Source organism: Hylaeus anthracinus, unplaced genomic scaffold, assembly GCF_026225885.1.
Source record: "Hylaeus anthracinus isolate JK02 unplaced genomic scaffold, UHH_iyHylAnth1.0_haploid 11982, whole genome shotgun sequence".
In the NCBI taxonomy this organism is placed as follows: Eukaryota; Metazoa; Arthropoda; class Insecta; order Hymenoptera; family Colletidae; genus Hylaeus; species Hylaeus anthracinus.
This window is the reverse complement of record NW_026534330.1, coordinates 12,660,106-12,677,877: the sequence shown is the minus strand read 5'-3', so window position 1 is coordinate 12,677,877 and position 17,772 is coordinate 12,660,106. Positions and strand designations below refer to the sequence as shown.

The window sequence follows — 17,772 nt, the reverse complement described above, 5'->3', positions numbered from 1 at the left end:
ACGAAAAGTCTAGCTCTGTCCTTGTCTAAAAAGGTGTCAGATTACTAATTGCGGTCGACTTAAGTTGTAAAGATCGATATCCGACCGACTTTACGACCTCACAAGATCCCTTCCAGCAACAGTATATAGTTTCGAATCCAAAAACATTTTAAAGAGAGAGTGGCCTTTGGAGTAATTAGCTGGGGCTCCAACGAGTCCAGATACACCACTGAGAATGATGCACTCGTAAACATGTGCATTTCCGTGCACGCGGTCGCGGCGAATCTGCATTCAACGAAACGAAGAGGGACAATAAAAAGCAGGTGGGCAACTGCCGGCGGAGTCGGCTGAATTCCACAGGAATTTTCGAGCCTTCCCCAACGGGTAATAACGAGGATTCGGCCTCGTTTATCACCACTTGTAGCTCTATCCCAACCCTGACCACCCGAATCTCTTTCTCTTTCCCGCGCGAACAAAAGGAAGAAAGCGCTATTTCGCTTTCAAGCCAACCGCTCGCCCGGCTCCGCGACGCGTGGCCTCTTTCAGCCCCTTATTTTCCGACCGTTTCCAGTATCATCCTCACTACCACCTTCGTGGACACCTCTTCTACTCGTTTCCAGGCCACCCACGACCCCGAAACACCGTCAAACGTGTGCTTACCGTCCAGACGTTTTCTCCACAGGTGCATGGAAGCTCTGCTAGCGATGGGAACGAGACGCTTCAAATTGGCGCTCCTCTGGCTAATAGAAACTCGTATGATAAGAAACTTTAACGAAGACAGTTATAGAACCTGAGGCATTTCAAAAATTGTGAAACTTGGTTTGGAGTTCAAGAGTTACTACAAACGTCTAATGCCTAACCATGCACCGTTCCATTCTACTTCCGCTCCACTGACTCAAGAGGCGGTACGGTAGAGGGTCAACGAGATGGCGATTCAGGATTACGCTGCAATTAATAACGAACCCTCGGTGATCTGATTAGAACAGAGATGTATGTTCTCTCTACTATGCACAGTTGCTGTATTGCTACAATGAGCTTTCGTTAGTTCGATCAAGATCACAAGCCAGGTAAATCGAGACTCGAGAAATTGATTACGAATATATTCATTCACGAGGAACGGAGGATGCCTCTACTTTTAGATACATGTGTACTTATCGCCCAAATTTTCTTTTGAGAACTTCTATCACACTCTAATTCTATCGCTCAATTCTAAACGCTCTAAACTTCCGAAGCTCTAAAGTTATAAAATTGAAAAATTCAAGTTGCAATAAAAGGAAGAATCTTGTTTTGACCGCCTAGTATCGATAATCGAAACCCTGACTCTGCGTCGGTATTTGTCACCCTAAGATGCACCCAAGAGATTTCAAACGTATTAATTAACTGCCGTGCATTAATCCTCGACGAGAGATCGGCTCGAGGGTCGATTCGTCGCAGCGGCACGTAGTACTAAACTTTTAATAATCCCGAGATCTCTTTTTAAAGGGGAGGCGTACGCAAGTCGGGCGCACGAGTGATAGATGTAGCAGCGGAATCGAAGGCGTAGTAACGGGAAGAGGAAATTAACAACTTCTCTTTTCTCCGATCGTCAATTTTATTGCGACTTCTTTCCCTCCCTTCGCAGGGCGGACTCGAGCTCCTTGATTGTCAGGAATCCTGGCTCCAAAGACCAAGACCGGAGATGCGCAAAGCAAGCGAAGATGACAAAATGAGAGTGGTCGATGGCTTCTACGACTCTCACTCTATCTATTCCCACTCTCACCGTCTTTACGCGGGGAGGATTGCTGACAGTACTAAAAAATAGAATGCGTCAAAGTGGAATGTCTTCGACCACGTCACTTCAGATTAAAATATTATTCTTACGTATTTCACTTTAAAATCCATAATGAAAGTATCTATCTCTACGAGTTCAGTGACCTAAGTGCTTCACAGTCAGACACAAACATCACGCCAACAAAGTAATACCTTCAAAAAATGAAAATTCGAACCCTTTCAAGAATTCTATCCAAAAAATTCGTTACTTTTCCAACATGAAAACGGTGTACTAATCCCCCTTGATTTTTTCCTACGTTCCACGGTAACCCAGAATTCCATCGAACTTCTGCGGAGCCAGGGATCCCCCTCTAACCTAGAACTCCTAACCAAACCATCTCCGTGTCAACTGGCTGCGAGGCAAATTGAAACGAAAACGTCGTCGCTTCGCATTATTATTAGATTCCCGTATCCGAATAAATGCGACGGCGGTTTATAGCGAATTTCAGATGACATCCAGTCCTCCGGTTTGTGTTTTAATATTACGGTATTCACGTTTCGCCGTGCGCGTACGTGGCGCGCGCTTTAAATTCATTTCACGAAGTACAGCGTCCGGGTAGCTTGAAAAAAAGGGCGACGGGGGCACATATCGTTCCCAGCGTTTCCCAACAGAAGGTCGCGTTACACAAGCGCGTGGAATTACAATATCAGATTCCATTTTCTGTCATAGGACGAGATTTCTCCGAGGAAGAGACCCGCCGGAAGCCAGCGAGTGAAATTCGCAGAGCGGTGAACGGTTTCGCGCGATCACCACTCCTGCTGGCCTCCTTTACGCCAAAGAACGCTCGTCCTAGACCAGAAGCGAAGAACATTTCGGCGTCGAGAGGTAGATCAATCTTTATAAACTCGCTAGGATGACCTTGACGTCAAATTACTGTGGTCGACATTTTTCTGGAGGCATTATTTGAACGGAATCTTATCCACTGATAAGCTCCACGTCGAAAAGCACCTCTTGACTATAGCTTAATTATTTTTTCTTTCCTTAAACTTCTTGTAAACTGTACTGTCCACTGTTGATGAATATTCTTTTAATCATTCGCATTCTTCTGTATTACGTATTGGTTTGGTTCAAATTTTTCAATTGCAAGGCATCTTTCAGTCAATAAAACACTGGCGCAAAGTGTCGTGCGACCGGAAGTTCGATAGTCGTAGTTAGCCCATGCACGTCGACTGATTTTCCAAACGAGAATCGAGAGAAACGGGCCACGGGATTAGCTGAAAGTTTCAACGGCGAAGCGCGCAAAGCGTTCCATAATAACTAAAACCGCTTCAGATGCTGCTTTTTTCTCGTCGAACCGCACGATGCTGGCTCGTTTGCTCGCCAGCCAGACGTCTGCTTGTCCGTTCGTTATTCCGTGAATAAATAATTGAGGGAACATGCGCGTGCGAAAGCCTGATGAAAATTTCAATCGATGGCTTTTCGTCCGTTCACTGCTTCAAAATTATTCAACGATCTCTTTCTCTCGCCCGGGACTATTCCAACAGCTTTTCATCTCTCCGTCTCGCTCACATTTTCGCTCGCACGCACGCTCTCTTCATGGGAGTGGCGACGATTTCTGCGACAAAGAATTCTCTTCCTGCGCAGCTTTGATATTAGCTTCGCAGGAAACCTCGTTTCGAGTCGCATTTTCCCCACGCTTTTCTCGTGTTACAGGACGCGTTTCGCACAGTACGCTGATGTATCTTTATCATTCGCTATAAATGGCCGGGTGGGGGCGGGATACGGAGAGTAGCCTGCGAATCTCCAGTTTATCACGTAGGGCCTAATCTGGGTCAACGGAATTGGATTTAGAACCGAGTTAGGATACACTCACTGTAGCACGACAGTTTGTGATCATGCACCAAATAGTATCGGAAGCTGCTGAGTATTACTCAGTGAGTAATAGCCCTGTGCTTCACGACCAGTTTGAAAAATAATTTCATAAATATTCCTCGATATACACTTGCAATTTAGTAGACAAACTATAATATACATAGAACGTTTAGACGATCGAATAGCGATTGACTTTATTCCTTTAGAAAACCTAAGTCTGAAAAACCCTGCGCGCCATTATCTCTCATGAAAACGAAACACTTTTCTCGCGTGGGCGGGGAAAAAATCGATGTTTTCTTTGTTGCCCGTTTTCCAGAGCTTTCGCGACAGTCAACGGGCATTCCTTAAAGTCGAAACAAGCGTTAATCGGCCAATTCGTTTCCGGAACGGAGAGAGAAATCCGTTTCTTGACTCGTTGCGTGCCTCGCCTGGCTGTGTTTGTCTCGATTTCCAAGTAACTACGCTAGGATGTAAATAAACAAACACGAGCGTTTGGCATGCGAAACGAGAGATTAACCAGTGGATCGATCATACTTTTGTTGCGTATTACAACGGTGAATCCGGGTGCAAGAGATAGCGGAGCCCCGGGCAGGAAGTAATAGTCGAGTGATAGAGTTGAGTGCGGGGAATTTTTATGGGTAAATCGATGTTGCATGCGGAAAGGGCAGCGAAGAAAGAGGGGAAGTCCCCGCGAGACGACGAGCACGGAGCAGAGGAAGAAAGATGGCGCTGGGGAACAAAGAGAGCCAACCAAGCCGCGGGAAGAAGCGAGAGACGACTCGAGCGTTCATCGAGGACTGCGAACAAGAGAGTAGAGGGGACCTGGTGAAATGTGCGAATGCAGGACGGAGAGAGACAGAGGAAATCGCGAAGAGAGGGAGACTGTTGCAGTGAGGCAAAGGGCGCTAGAAATCTGGGGCGGGGATAGATCCGGGGGCTTTTGCGCTGTGCACGCGACCTTGAATGCCAGTCAGCCTAGACCTTGCCACGGCTCTTTCGCTCGGTTTGCTTAGTCCAGAGACCGCCTCGCCGTGGATACTGTTGTTTCGAGCGTCGGCCTAAATCCGATATCTCGCTTCCTCCTTCCCTTCTCGCCTTTCCCGCCGCTCTCGAGCGTGCCGATTACGTAAAAGATGAGAACTCGAATTATCGCTGCCTGGATCGCGGGTAACTTCGTCTGGCGCTGTTCTACGGACGCTTGTAATTATTTCTGGAATATACGCAATATCGTTTTAGGATACGACTTGTTTTCGGAAGAATGTACGCGAGGAAACCGACGCCAGGAATTTATCGTACAAGGAAACCAAGAGTTTTCGCGAACATCTGATTCGCGTTGAAATTTGCGAGACTATTTTTGGACGGAGTTGCCAATCGTGACAATCTTATCGGCACTGATCCATTGAGATAAAAAGAACGGGTTCATTTGATTCTTTGGTTTCCATGTACGGGAACGAGTACACTTTATATCTTGATACAGATTTCTAAAGGATGATAAAGAAGCAGTTTGCAGCATTACTGTTTGTCAATTTATCGATGTAGTTGGTACAGAAGAAATCTTACCAAACAAAACATTTCACAAGCCTAGAGATACCTACTGATGCATAATAAGAGATGGATTAGGTCATGAACTGAAACATAAATGGGTGTCTTATCTTCTAAACGGTGCAACATGTATATTATTGTTGATGTTTCATATATTTTTGCATCTGTGGCTTTTATACATTTGGATGCGTGTAAATATAAACTGACCTGGGAAAATTGGGAACTCAAACAATTGTTGGGTGGACAGTCTCATATTTGTTCTTACTCATCCCGTATCGCTAAATTCTTCCGTCGAACAGCTGGAATCTCTACATCTTCGAAACGCGTTACTCGGCGTAGTGCACTTTCTAGTGCAAAGGTCGGCTTCGTGCAAAGTCCGACTTCCACCGTACCTATGTAGTCGCTGAGGGCTAGGGTCATCCTCTCTCCATTAAATACCGTGGTACTTCGGCAATGAACAATGTTATATTCAACGTAGGAAATCACCGCCTACGCGAGAAGCCATTACTTTCCTTTGTTTCGCAGCTGTTGGGAAAATAATGCTAGCTTTAGTTCAATAAATAATAACCGTTGAGTAGATAAAACAAAATATTGCAATAGCTAATATTAGAGTATATATTCATATATATAGCGATTTTTCCTTGAAAAATAAAACGTAACGCCTAACGGTTTCGTTGTTATTATACAGAACGTCCTAGAGTTGGTGGTCAAAAATGTAGTTGCACGTAGGACTCGTCTAAATTCATAAAAAAATAAACGAACATCTTTATAGGCCAGGTATCTTCGAATTACGAAGAAAAATGTGACTTCATCGTAGCAGGTGACGCATTTCCTGGTAGTGATTCGTAAACGTTGAAGAATGGAAATAATATATATCCAAACAAGCAAAAAATTGTTGGTAAAGATTGGTCTATAATTCAGTAGTTTAAAAATAAGATATGCGTTGTAAGGCCGCTGCATCGAGTGTTCTCTTTCGTAGGAAACGCTGTGTCAGTTTTTCTCCTGGAGAAATAAGAAAAAACATAGCATTCTTGAGCGTGTGCGAACTTGAATGAGGAAGCGTGTCGAGGCACGCATCGAAATGGGCGAAAAACATTTTGAACACCTGCTGCGATGAAATACAATTTAACTCGAAAACTGTTCATTTTTATTAGATGAAAAACTATGAGGAATATATAATCCATATATAAATACATTCCATATAAATATTATATTATTGTACTAATAAGTAAACTTTTACAGCTTTAACAGAAAGAACTTGCAACGTGAACAGTTAACTGATTTTTCTGTTTTATCATTTCAAAGAGTGCATCTCTTTGAAAAGCATGGTCACCTAGCCGTACTTATGAGAACGAAAAAAGTTTGAGAACCGCTAAGCTAAAAGATGCGATACATTTCCTATATAAACATTCAGGCTATAATCTGCTCAGCAGATTAGTTTTCTTGTCAGAAATAGATGGCCAGCTTGCTTTGCATCGAACGTATACAAATGCGACAAAGTTGTCGTCGAAGAGCTAACCTGTATCTAGATTCCTGCGCGAATTCATACATAAACAACGTATCTACGACTTAATAACATCCTGCTCTCTTAATTTACGTTGTCGAAGGTATTCTTAGAATGCGTTCTTAGAAAAAAAGGAAAACATTCGTCGATTCGACGCTACGCGCTGAGAAAGCAAAGTCGCTGTATGTACTAGTATAGTACATACAGTATAGTTGAAGTTATATTTACAATGTCGTGAGACTAGCATCTAGTCGGAACATGGCGAACGAGGTTGAAGATCTTCTTGCTCGCTGAAGCGATCGTGTTGGGTGGGATCATAACGGACCTTTGCTGCGACCGCGCCTAGAATCCAATGAATCCAACATAACTTCACCGCTTATCCACCTGTCTTTTTATGTTTTTGCCAAAATGTACGGTTCTCTGGATCGTAGCGACATCTGTCCTAAGAATTACAAAACTTTCTTAATCACGTGACCACACTTACCGGTCACGTGACTCGTCGGCGTCTGTTCGCTTTCAGCGGTCAAATGGTGTGCTTGATATCTTTTATAACTTTTGAGAGTTTTGAGACGTAAACACGCAAGGAACGGTTGCAGACAATCATCGATTACGTTCTGATATTTACTTTAAGAATTAGGTACGTCTCGTTACAATCATTTTTTACCATTCTTTGAGCATCAAATATTTTACTAGATTTTGCGCGGGAAGAAAGAGAAAGAAAGATCTGATTCTTTACGTATCAGTGAGAAAAACCTTCTTCTATACTGTACGTAATATGATATAAAAATGTGCCCTTCTTGGCGCGTTAATGAGTCTTTGCTATGAAAATTTTGTTAATCGATTAATGATCGTTGAAAGTTGCAATGCAATCGTATTTCACTAGTAATGTATGTATCTATGTCATAAAACGTAATATAATCTGTTTGAATTAATTACGTGCAAATACAAATACATAAAATGTTACCATAGTTGTAACTAAAGTAAACTAAAGTTTAGTAAAGTTGTATTTGAAGTACACGATACAAAATCTTGCAGCCCGCCATTCTGATCAGGACCGTATTATTTAGGCTACAAAATGTAGCGAGTTAAAGTTTGGAACAACGTGACAAATACCCTAAAAATCGGTAACATAGCTTTCAAAAACTATTGTTATAATCACAGTTAATAGCATATCAGTATATATATCGTAATTCGCATAGTTATTTCGCAAATATCCTTCTATCAAAACGATTCTGCCGCGGTCACGTGATCTTGTTTACCCGCCCTCCATCTTGAACAGGCAGAAGGTACAGTTACATTTTCTGTCCATTTAGATAAAGTGAATATTTTATTTATTTTTATATAATGGATATGTTACCAGTATCTTCATATTACTTTTTGTACCTAGTAATTGGTTATGGAAATAGAACAATAATTTTTTAATAGTAAATTGTATTCGAAGAGCGCTGGTTATTGGCAACATCGCGTGCCAGCACTGGGGAACAATTCAAATGTATGGTGCCAACATACTTCGTTTTCCGCATGGTCGTGCGCGGAGTGTAAGATAGAAACTGTTCACTGTCTCGTAATAAAAAGTGTCTGAAATTTGTGTTAATAAAGTTTGTCAGCGTACATTGAACAAAATGTTCAATCAACGAGAGAACAATAAGTTCTCGTGCAATTACGTTTTTCCTCCGCAAAAGCTTCGCTACGTCTATTGCTTAGAATGCAAACACCAGTTTTTTCTACAAGGTAATTTTGTAATGCTTTTAATCATACGTTTACCGGTATTTTTTTTACCCAATTATTTGTTCAATACACGTGTTAATAATCAAATGATTGTTGACTTGTAACCTTTTGAAGCTTTGTTTAAGCTATTGTTTCATGAAACTTTCTTGTATTTTTGTTCCTGAGTATATTACTGTTGCTAGTCTGTTAATGTATGAATTAAAAGCATCATTAGGTTATATACTTTCGAAATGCTACTTATATGAATTTAACTATGGTAGAGGTTAGAATAGCATACAGTTTGAGATAGTGGATATTGTTTATATATTTTTCTGCGTTTTTTGCATTGTTCTTCATGAATACTGTGCATTTTGGAAAAAACGTTTAAGAAATTCCCTTAATACGTTTGTTTCAGGATTTGTTCCTTTGAATGGGATAGTTCCTTTATTATTGAAATGTGGTCACGTCATATGTGATAAATGTGGAAGTAAAGGATTTAATAAACCTTGCCCTATATGTAAGACAGTTTTGCAAAGCAAAGATAATCAGAACTTTTTGTTACCTGTAAATATGTATGCCCTGGGTTTAATGGTTGTATCTCATAATCGACCAGTTGATTTAGATGATTCCAATATTTGTTTCTACAAGTCTGCTACTTCCAAGTTAAAGAAACAATCTGTACAAGGTCTGTATTTACTTGGAAATGTCTAAATATTTTAAATTAGAAAGAAGGTTTTAAGTAAATTATCTTTACCTTCAGGTTTGTGCCACGAATGTGGGTTTCATGCAACTGTAAGGTGTCCACAGTGTATCGCTCTTTATTGTCACAAATGCTACTTCAAGGTATATTTTTTATTGTAATCTGTCTGCTTTTATTGTTTTGTACCAATTATTACAGGTTATGGTAAGTAAATACATACTTGTATATTTTGTCAGATTCATGGAAGAGCACTGCAAAGTCACACAAAAATCATATTATCGGAAGAAATGAATGAAAATTCTTTTACTATCCAAACTACATGCTCCGATCGTTGCGTAGAGCCATTAGGATATTACTGCGAAGACTGTGAAATAGCCGTGTGCTCGCATTGTATGCTGCGCTTACATACAAAACATAATTATGCGCCACTAATTAACAAGGTTTGTATATTAACCAATGTTTATTTAAAGATGTATCATGATGTTACGCAAGGAAAATAATGCATTCTTGTCTCTGTCTGTCTTTAGAATAAGGAGTTGATTCCACAGTTTTATGAGGTGTCCGAACGCATTGCAGAGAACCTGCAGAGGATTCGTCAGGCACAAAAGGTAAGTTTTTTTTTTAGATTTTATCTTTATTATAAAAGAGGTTTTCGCATATACAGTAATTGGATATATATTACGAAAAGATAAATAAATAAATTTATTTAGTACTTGTAACAGTATTAAGTACAAGTACAGAATCGAAGGACTTATGTGTCGCAACATATAGTCATAAGAATCGTGAATAATTTCCTCAGAATCAGGAGAGTATTTAGGCTGTATATGTGATATCTTTAATAAAAAAGTAAGACCATTGGTCCGCGTAATGCATGTGTAAATGCACAAACTTTCTATAAAATAGTAGAGTACATTCTGTTATAAATAATTACACAGTACAAATATGACTAGAGGACAAGAAAATACTTATTGACATTATCAGTTATTTCATACTTGTTCGTTTCTGACATTCCTGACTGCTCTATATGTGTTCGAATAATTAGATTAGACGTCATAGTATGCTTATAGTACGCTAAATATAAATCACACGAACCTACGATATAAGTATTGCACATTTTTAACTTTCACAAAAATTCATTCGACGAACGCAACCTATAATTATTTGTTGCAATATATAACAAATAATGGCAACAAGGCATGTATGACATGAGCTAGGCTTAAATTGGCCAAATTAGAATAATTTAACTACAAGCTATACATCGATTATTCGTCTTCCTTCCGCGTTTCTGCTTTTTCTTTGAGCATCTCTTGTTCCTCTTTCTTCAGCTTCTCCTTCAATTTCTTCTCCATCTCCTTGAACTTGATCTCCAAATACCGATCCACTTCCGGCCCGGTAAAATCCTCGGGGAACTTTGGCATTACTGGCAGAATGTACTTGTAAAGTCGTTCGTTCAATACGTATAATTGCGTCGTCGTTTCGCACTTGACGTTGAACCACCAATCGCACGTTAGGGCCACTTGACTAAATATGGTACCGTTTGGGCATAAGAACGACGACTTGCCACCGTTGAGGTCGCAGTAGTGCCATACCTGTGAAACGATATTAATATTATTACGAAATCACACAAATAAGTATAGAATACAGGTAGTACTCGACTTACAACTTACTCGATTCACGAGACTATTCGCACGTACTATCGTGAGTAATAACAGATTTAGTGTGAAACGAGATTACTTATTTGAAGTAATGATACAAGTATACTTTGTAAGACTAATGTTCCATGGACCAGTATGTTCCGGATATAATTGGGCGGCGGAATAAAAGCATCGGCGAGATATAAACGTTTTCGGCGCGATAAGTGTTCAACCGTCGGTTTAGCGTAATGTCACGAATCGTGGTGTCGTTGTTAATGTGCGCGACTTTTGTTAATTCCCCTTCTATACCACATAGGTTAGTCCTTGATCAGTATGGTTTTGTTTCGGCGACGGTTGTGAACGTTAGCGAGCTATCTTGAACTATCACTGTATAAATTTTCCTACACAATAAAGTATCTTTACTAGGCCTGCAGAACACTCGGATGTTTCGAGTTGCTCGCGAGTCGAGTCGAGTCGAGACCCAGTTTTCGATCCGAGTCGAATACTCAGAAGAAACGAGCAGGTCGAAGGAACCGAGTAGCTCGGACAGAAGCGAGCTGCTCGAAAGAACCGAGTAGCTTGGAGAGAAGCGAGTAGCTCGAAAGAACCGAGAATCCGCCTCCTCCGAGGCGATCGCTTCTGTTCGAGCTACTCGGTTCCTTCGAGCTGCTCGTTTCTTCCGAGTACTCGACTCGGACCGGCCATTCGAGCCGAGTTTCACTCGGCTCGCCTTTTCCGAGTACTCGAACAGCTCTAATCTCTACCCGCGAGTGCAGAGTCCGTATATTGCATATAAACCTACTTTATCCTGAACACAGTAGGTTCGCTAAGTCCAGGACCTCTAGATGAAAGGTTAAAAGTATACCTGGCACCCAGTGTCCGGGTCACCGAAGAATCCCTTGTAGCGTTGATCCTTGCAGCTGAAGTTCGTAAAAGGTATATTGGAGTAGGCTGGATAATCAACGTGAGCCTCTCCTCGAGTAGCGCCATGTTTAGTCTCGGTGTTAGTTTGCTGCGGGATTTTTGTTGGCTCCGTGTAGCTGGGGATTGAACTCTCCGTGGTAGGAGGCGACAAAGTATAGTGCTCCTGTTGCAGTACGTCGTCGCTCAGATCTTCCACGATCTCGTAAGAGTGCCCTGTGGAACTCTCGTCCACTTGCGTTCTCATTGTCGGCAGAAATACATCTTTCCCCTTCTCTGAGACATCCTGCACCACGGGGAGATAGTACTCTACCACTTTATTGTTATTCAGACCATCTGAGACGTAGCTCGGTGTAGCCAGCACCTTAGGTTTTATATCATCCTCGTACGACGTTGCTTTGTACCGTTCAGGGTCCTCGGTTAGGTAAAGGGGGTTGGGAGTCGCTTGGAATCGCGATTCCGTTATCACCTTCGGTCGTGTTTGGGGTCGTGCCTTGAAGTTTGTTACCTTCTGTCTCGGCGGAGGAGATACCAATGGTGGCAGCGGCGGTGGTCGCATCTCTAGCAATTCGTTCTTCGTGTTATGGAGGATGTTGAGTATCTCCACGAGCGTCTTCAAGCTGACGTCGATGTTGTCCTTGTTCAGCATCTCTGGCAAGCGTTCGCTCAGGTGAAGGCTCTCGATTATCTGATCGAGGTTCACGTTTGGATTCCGCAGTTGAGGGACCATGGGCGGTGGCTTCCCAGTGATAGATTCTAGCGCTGGTAGGCTAGAATGTCCTGAAGGTGGGATGTGTCTATGACCTTGGTAGTCTTTGATTGGATAATTGGTATTGCTGGTTGGTCTAGCGTTATAATCCAATACGTAATCGCCTCGAACGAGGCTTGGCTTGTTGGTCAATTGTTTCCTAGGCAAGTGATTCCTGCCGTGTGTCGTGTAAGGTCGTAATGGTCTCACGTTTGCGTAGTACCTGTTCTCCTTGGGTGCGACCTGACTGGTTGGCGTCGGTACGTCGGGATACATCGTCTTGCGATCTTGGTAGGTTTGGTACGACGGCGAGAGGTAATCATCGTAGCTAACTTTTGAATTGTACCTAACGGGCATAAAGTAGTCGTTGTCGCTCCCTAGACTGTGGGGATCGTACTGCACGGAAGGGACGAATTTTCTTTCCTGGCTTTGCACGTTCGTTCGGTGCGTACCTTTCCTGGGCACGTTGAGGAACCTGGCAGACAATTGTAGATTCTGCTTCGCCGAAGGACTGCTCTGAGAGTCCTTCGCGGTGCCCTGCTGTGTCGGAACTTGTTCGCCATCTATGTTGTTGACGACGTAGAACGTTAGATAGGGTATCAGTCTCCTGTATCTCTCCTTGAACTCGTCTAGCCTTGTCTTCTCTAACGATTCGTCATCTTCCTCTTCGACTGCGAGTTTCGTTGAGTTCGTGTCTGACGATGCTGCGCAGTTTCTTACAGACAACACTGTAACAGAAACGAAGTTGAATTAATTGTCTGTTTACTTATGTAAGGAAAATTCTTAAACATCAATCGTCACTATAACATTTACAATTATTGTAGTAACGTGATTGTTTTCTTTCTTTTTTTCAAACGTAAAGTCGAAAAAATTGGACAAACGTTCGAAGGCTTAAAAAATTGTTGTGCATCGTCTCTTGAATACTCGCAAAAAATCCTGTTTTCCGAGTAAATAAACTTGCAAAAGAATATTCCATGAACCGAACGGATGGCGAATCGATTAATCTCGATTTAGAGATCACCCCACGATTCAGGGTGACGCTGATACCTTCGGATACGGCCTGTATAAAATACGGCCGAATGGTTTAACGTGGATGCAGCGGCATTTGATAAATGTACCGCGAGTTCCTCTAAATTCAAGTGTTTTCGAGTGTCGCGTAACGGAGAGAGACAGGCGAGACCGCAGTAATCAACATTTAAATATTACGTCTCCCTCGTGGTCGTAAGGGAAAACCAGTAGAACGCCCTCACGTTTCCTAATCGGCCTTTTAAAACTTCACCAGCGTGCATCGTTATCCCTGCAATTTCCTTTCCCCCTTTCGATGTTAAATCGTTCCCTTCCGCCTGGATATTCACGAATTTTTAGGGTGTTAATTACAGTATTTTTAGTGGAGCCTTAAAGGGACCTACAGAGACAATAAATTTAATGCGAGGGTATTAATTCTAATGTGTAATTAGAGACAGGATTCTTAGGGACCTCAGAGCCACCATTTAAGAAACTTCTTGAGAGACATCTTCTCGCATAGCTCCTACATTTTCCAAGCTTATCGCCGAACCGCCCAGTCGTAAAGTCTAGTAACTAAATTACTCTGTAATATAAATATTACACCTTCCTCCTAGAACTGGAGGTGCTATTGCTTCCTTATAGCGCGTGAAATACGTTTCCTAATCGGCCTTTTGAAAAATCACGGGCGTGCATCGTTATCCCTCTTCCTTCCCCCCTTCTCGATCTCAATCTGTTCCCTCTTGCCCGGATACGTGCGAAGTAATGCGTGCGCTGCACTCCCGGTCGGATGAAATTAAATTAGAAGGAAAATATTCGGATAGCCGTCCGGTGCTTTTGCACGTGCGCCGAGATACCAAGAATAAAGGCACCCTGCGGATGTGTATGTACGCACACGTGTCACAAGCCTCGCACGTATGCATGCACTCGTGCAGGATATATTCGCTCTGGCACGTTCGAGTGCTGCAACCACTAAAAACGTACCAATCCTCCGACTCTGCTACCCTCCAGCTTCAACCCCTCAACCCTACGCGACAACCTTTCCCCGTTATTCTCGTCTTCCTCGATCGTGCAGGACGGCTCAATCTTTCCGACGACTCTAGACGAAACGTCGCTCGGCTCTATCGAATTTACTTCGATCGACTCCACGGCGCTAATTATACCGTGTTTAGCGAGCGACGTTTTCTTTTCATCAGAGTTCTTTCGCCATGCTCCGCTCGTACAATTACATTAGTTGGAATTATTTCTTATCGGATCACTGCCCGTGGATGTTCATTTGCGAATAATCGCGGAGTTACTAATTTCTGTTTAACGAGCTTTCCAGGTATATCGAATTTTGGGTGGTAGGTCGCTTCTAATTGGGGGTGTTGACTTCCTTACGATAGCTGTTAATTGTGAAAATCGTGACATATGATTTATTTATAGTATTTGGTTATCCAGAAAGTTCGTACCAAATTTTAAGAAAAATTCAAAGGCATGTTTGAATTTTCATGTGTATTTATTGAATTTATTGGGTATTCGAAAAAGTTCGTGGCGTTTCTCAACCACTTGCATGATTTCATCTCATCGTTCTGTGATTGGTCGACCACAGCGTGATGCATCTTTGACATCAGAATTTTGATAGAGCATTTTGTCCGTAAACATCACAAATTTGTTCACAAGTCTGCGTAGCATTGATATTGTAGAATGTAGCGAATTTTCTCATTATTTATCTCCATGTTCAAGACGTTGTTACTGTTAAATCTGTAACTTTTCAAATGACATCTAGTATGTCCCAATAGGTTACGTGTAAACAATGATATACGATGTTAAATCCATCTAGCGACAAAACGCCACGAACTTTTTGAAATGCCCATTACAAGTACTATTTTGTCCCTTTGTTGCTTGTGGAACAAAATCCCTTTTGAGGGATGTACACATGTTACTTGTTTTCTACTATTCCGATATATTCAGACCCGTACCACTTAACAAAAGTCGGCATGGACTTTCCAGACAAACCAATATTTCAATCAGAGGTAGCTAATGTACAGGGAATATTTTTATACGGGGATTATTTTGTACGGAAATGTCAGAATCGTACCGAAATTGAGGAGATTACAATAATTCCGTGTAATCTCCAATAATCCTTTGCTTTCATACCCCAGGCAGTGAACGGACGCGCATAGATAATTCACACTATCGAAATAGAAAATCGACGCATAATCCCGAAGGGTTGGTTTACTGGTCAACCTCGAGTAAGCAGTTGCTCCGTTTAACCCGCGACAAGTTTGCTAATATTCAAGTGTAAAAAAAGACACGACGAATTTCCAGCTTTATCGTGTTCATCATATTTCTATAAATATTGGAGGGTGGTTATGAAATTAATTATAAGGGTGTTTAGAAATTGTACGATGGCAGGGTGGGGTAATAAATTACTCATATTAAGCCATTTGGTAGCCATCCTACCGTAAAGCGTTTATAATACATATAACATTGTATATTATCATAAACATGCTGGCGTCCTAGCCAATAGTCCGATGTTATTAATTTATTCGCGAGGGATTATGTTCGCCATTCGTTATCAACTCGCAATTAAGGGTCCAAAAGAAACGTGTTATTTTGTTCGCTCGAGTTTGGCGCCAGTATACGCATACTGAGGATATCGAGATTGGTAGAAGTTGAGTCTCTTATTATGGATATCTAAATTCTTCTTCATTTAGAAAAGAATTATTCTCATGAATTAAAACTCGTGAATTTGTCGAACACGATCCGATGCATTTAGTTAAATTTAGATATTTACGAAACACACCCGGATGTATTCTGTTCTCGAATTGGCCCTCGAAAAGGGCAGCTGAAAAGGGGATTTACTTTTTTGGAATTTTCGAAGCGTTTCGCCTTCGTCTGTTTCGATTCGTCAGAGTTCGTTATGCGGCGACACGAGGGAAACGTGTGGGCGGATATATAAACCCCCGTCGCCTCGCTAGACTCGCCATGAATTTTTATAAACCGATTATTTAGTGGCGATGTAACAAAGTGCGGAGCCTGCATCGCTCGAGAGAAAGCTCGACGGTATCCGAGCGTAGCACATCAAAGGGACGAGCGCGCCGGTCGTATCTCCACTGCACACAGATATACACCGTCCCCGACCTGGAAATCCAATTCGATTCTGCATGAAATGAGTCTGGAAACTCTTCGTGTAGCGCGGGGCCGCTTTATTAATCCCGTCAGTACGGAACGTGATTGAAAAATCCGCAAAGCGCGTGTGCCGCGATCTCTAAGAGGTTCTCGCCCTGGAAATTTACAAAGCGCCGGGGGAATGTCTGCATCTGCATAAAGATGTGGACGATCCTTCGGGGCTAACTGGACCCGACCTCTCTCTCGCTTTTGCTCTTCCCTTTCGCGGAAATTTGATCCCAAACGGGCGAGCCAAGGTGGCATTTAGATCTGGCTCGCCACATCAACCGCTGGAAACGATGCGTTCCCGTGAAACGTCGATTCGCTTACTTTTTGAGAAATGTTTCGCTCATTGGCGTCGATAGTCAGCTCGATAAATTGTCAGAGCAGTTATCTGCGCAATGGAAGTTTCATTATTCGAGTATTCATTGCCATCGGTTGCCGAGAAATGGTCAGGAGAGTTATGGATGCTTTAGGTAGGGTTTTCATTATTGGAATATTGTTTATCCGAGAGGTGATTTGTACAGGCTAATTTGAATTTCATTTGGGTTAGGTAGCGACAGCTGTCTGGAAGATAAGAGCAGGTAGGTTTGGAAAAGCCTGAATTCATTGGCATCACTGGTCGAATCGGCGATTAGCGTATCCATATTCCACGTGGTACTTTTTGATATCCGTGACAAACTCAGAAGCAATTACGTAATAGCAATGAAGTAGTTAGAGTAGAATCTCTGTTATCCAAAGACACAAGTAAAACAGCTTTTGATTCGTTATCTATGCAATAAAAATTAGAATTTAATCAAGCCTCGCGTGGACCTAGCAAGTCTCACCCGAACAATTGTTTCCTTAAACGTTACGAATGAACCGCCACCTAGAATCATACTCCATTCTTCGGATAACGCAGCATACTTTGGTCATTGGTCAACAGAGTTAAAAATTCCTATTTAGAGATTTATGATACTCGCCCGAAACTACTTCCCGTTGAGTTTCATTCGTTTCGTCCAATCTTCTCTTATTTGATTATCGCACTTTGCCTCGCTTCCCTACGACTGTTTTTTCCTCTGTGTCCCGTTTTACACTGAATTGTATTCCGCGGTGCACAGTCGATCGTAATATTCCACGCAAAGGCAGACGGTAATTCTTCACTCTTTAAGAAACTTTCGTTTCCGCGGCGAGAAATGAGAAACGGCTTTATTTCGTCGGTCGGGTATTGCTTTTTCGCGTGGCCCTTCGATCCTCCCTCTTTCCGCGATAAATAAACCA

At 42.1% G+C, this 17,772-nt stretch overlaps 3 protein-coding genes across 6 annotated transcripts in view; 1 reads left to right on the top strand and 2 right to left on the bottom strand.

The window, feature by feature from the left end:
- Positions 1 to 17,772, bottom strand: part of LOC128886407 (sex determination protein fruitless) — an 86,980-nt gene that overhangs the window by 68,403 nt on the left and 805 nt on the right. The window lies entirely within an intron of this gene.
- The window catches only part of LOC128886369 (tudor domain-containing protein 6), a 229,245-nt gene continuing 219,561 nt past the window's right edge, over positions 8,089 to 17,772 (top strand). For both annotated transcript variants that reach the window (XM_054141181.1, XM_054141180.1), the window contains exons 1-5: positions 8,089 to 8,378; positions 8,770 to 9,039; positions 9,115 to 9,197; positions 9,291 to 9,494; positions 9,582 to 9,662. In XM_054141181.1, coding sequence (XP_053997156.1) covers positions 8,270 to 8,378; positions 8,770 to 9,039; positions 9,115 to 9,197; positions 9,291 to 9,494; positions 9,582 to 9,662 — 747 coding nt within the window. In that variant the 5' untranslated portion in view covers positions 8,089 to 8,269. The remainder of the gene's footprint in view (positions 8,379 to 8,769; positions 9,040 to 9,114; positions 9,198 to 9,290; positions 9,495 to 9,581; positions 9,663 to 17,772) is intronic.
- Positions 10,121 to 17,772, bottom strand: part of LOC128886392 (uncharacterized) — an 83,891-nt gene continuing 76,239 nt past the window's right edge. For all 3 annotated transcript variants that reach the window (XM_054141253.1, XM_054141254.1, XM_054141256.1), the window contains exons 2-3: positions 11,554 to 13,085; positions 10,121 to 10,643 (exon numbers count right to left, since the gene is read on the bottom strand). In XM_054141253.1, coding sequence (XP_053997228.1) covers positions 10,317 to 10,643; positions 11,554 to 13,085 — 1,859 coding nt within the window. In that variant the 3' untranslated portion in view covers positions 10,121 to 10,316. The remainder of the gene's footprint in view (positions 10,644 to 11,553; positions 13,086 to 17,772) is intronic.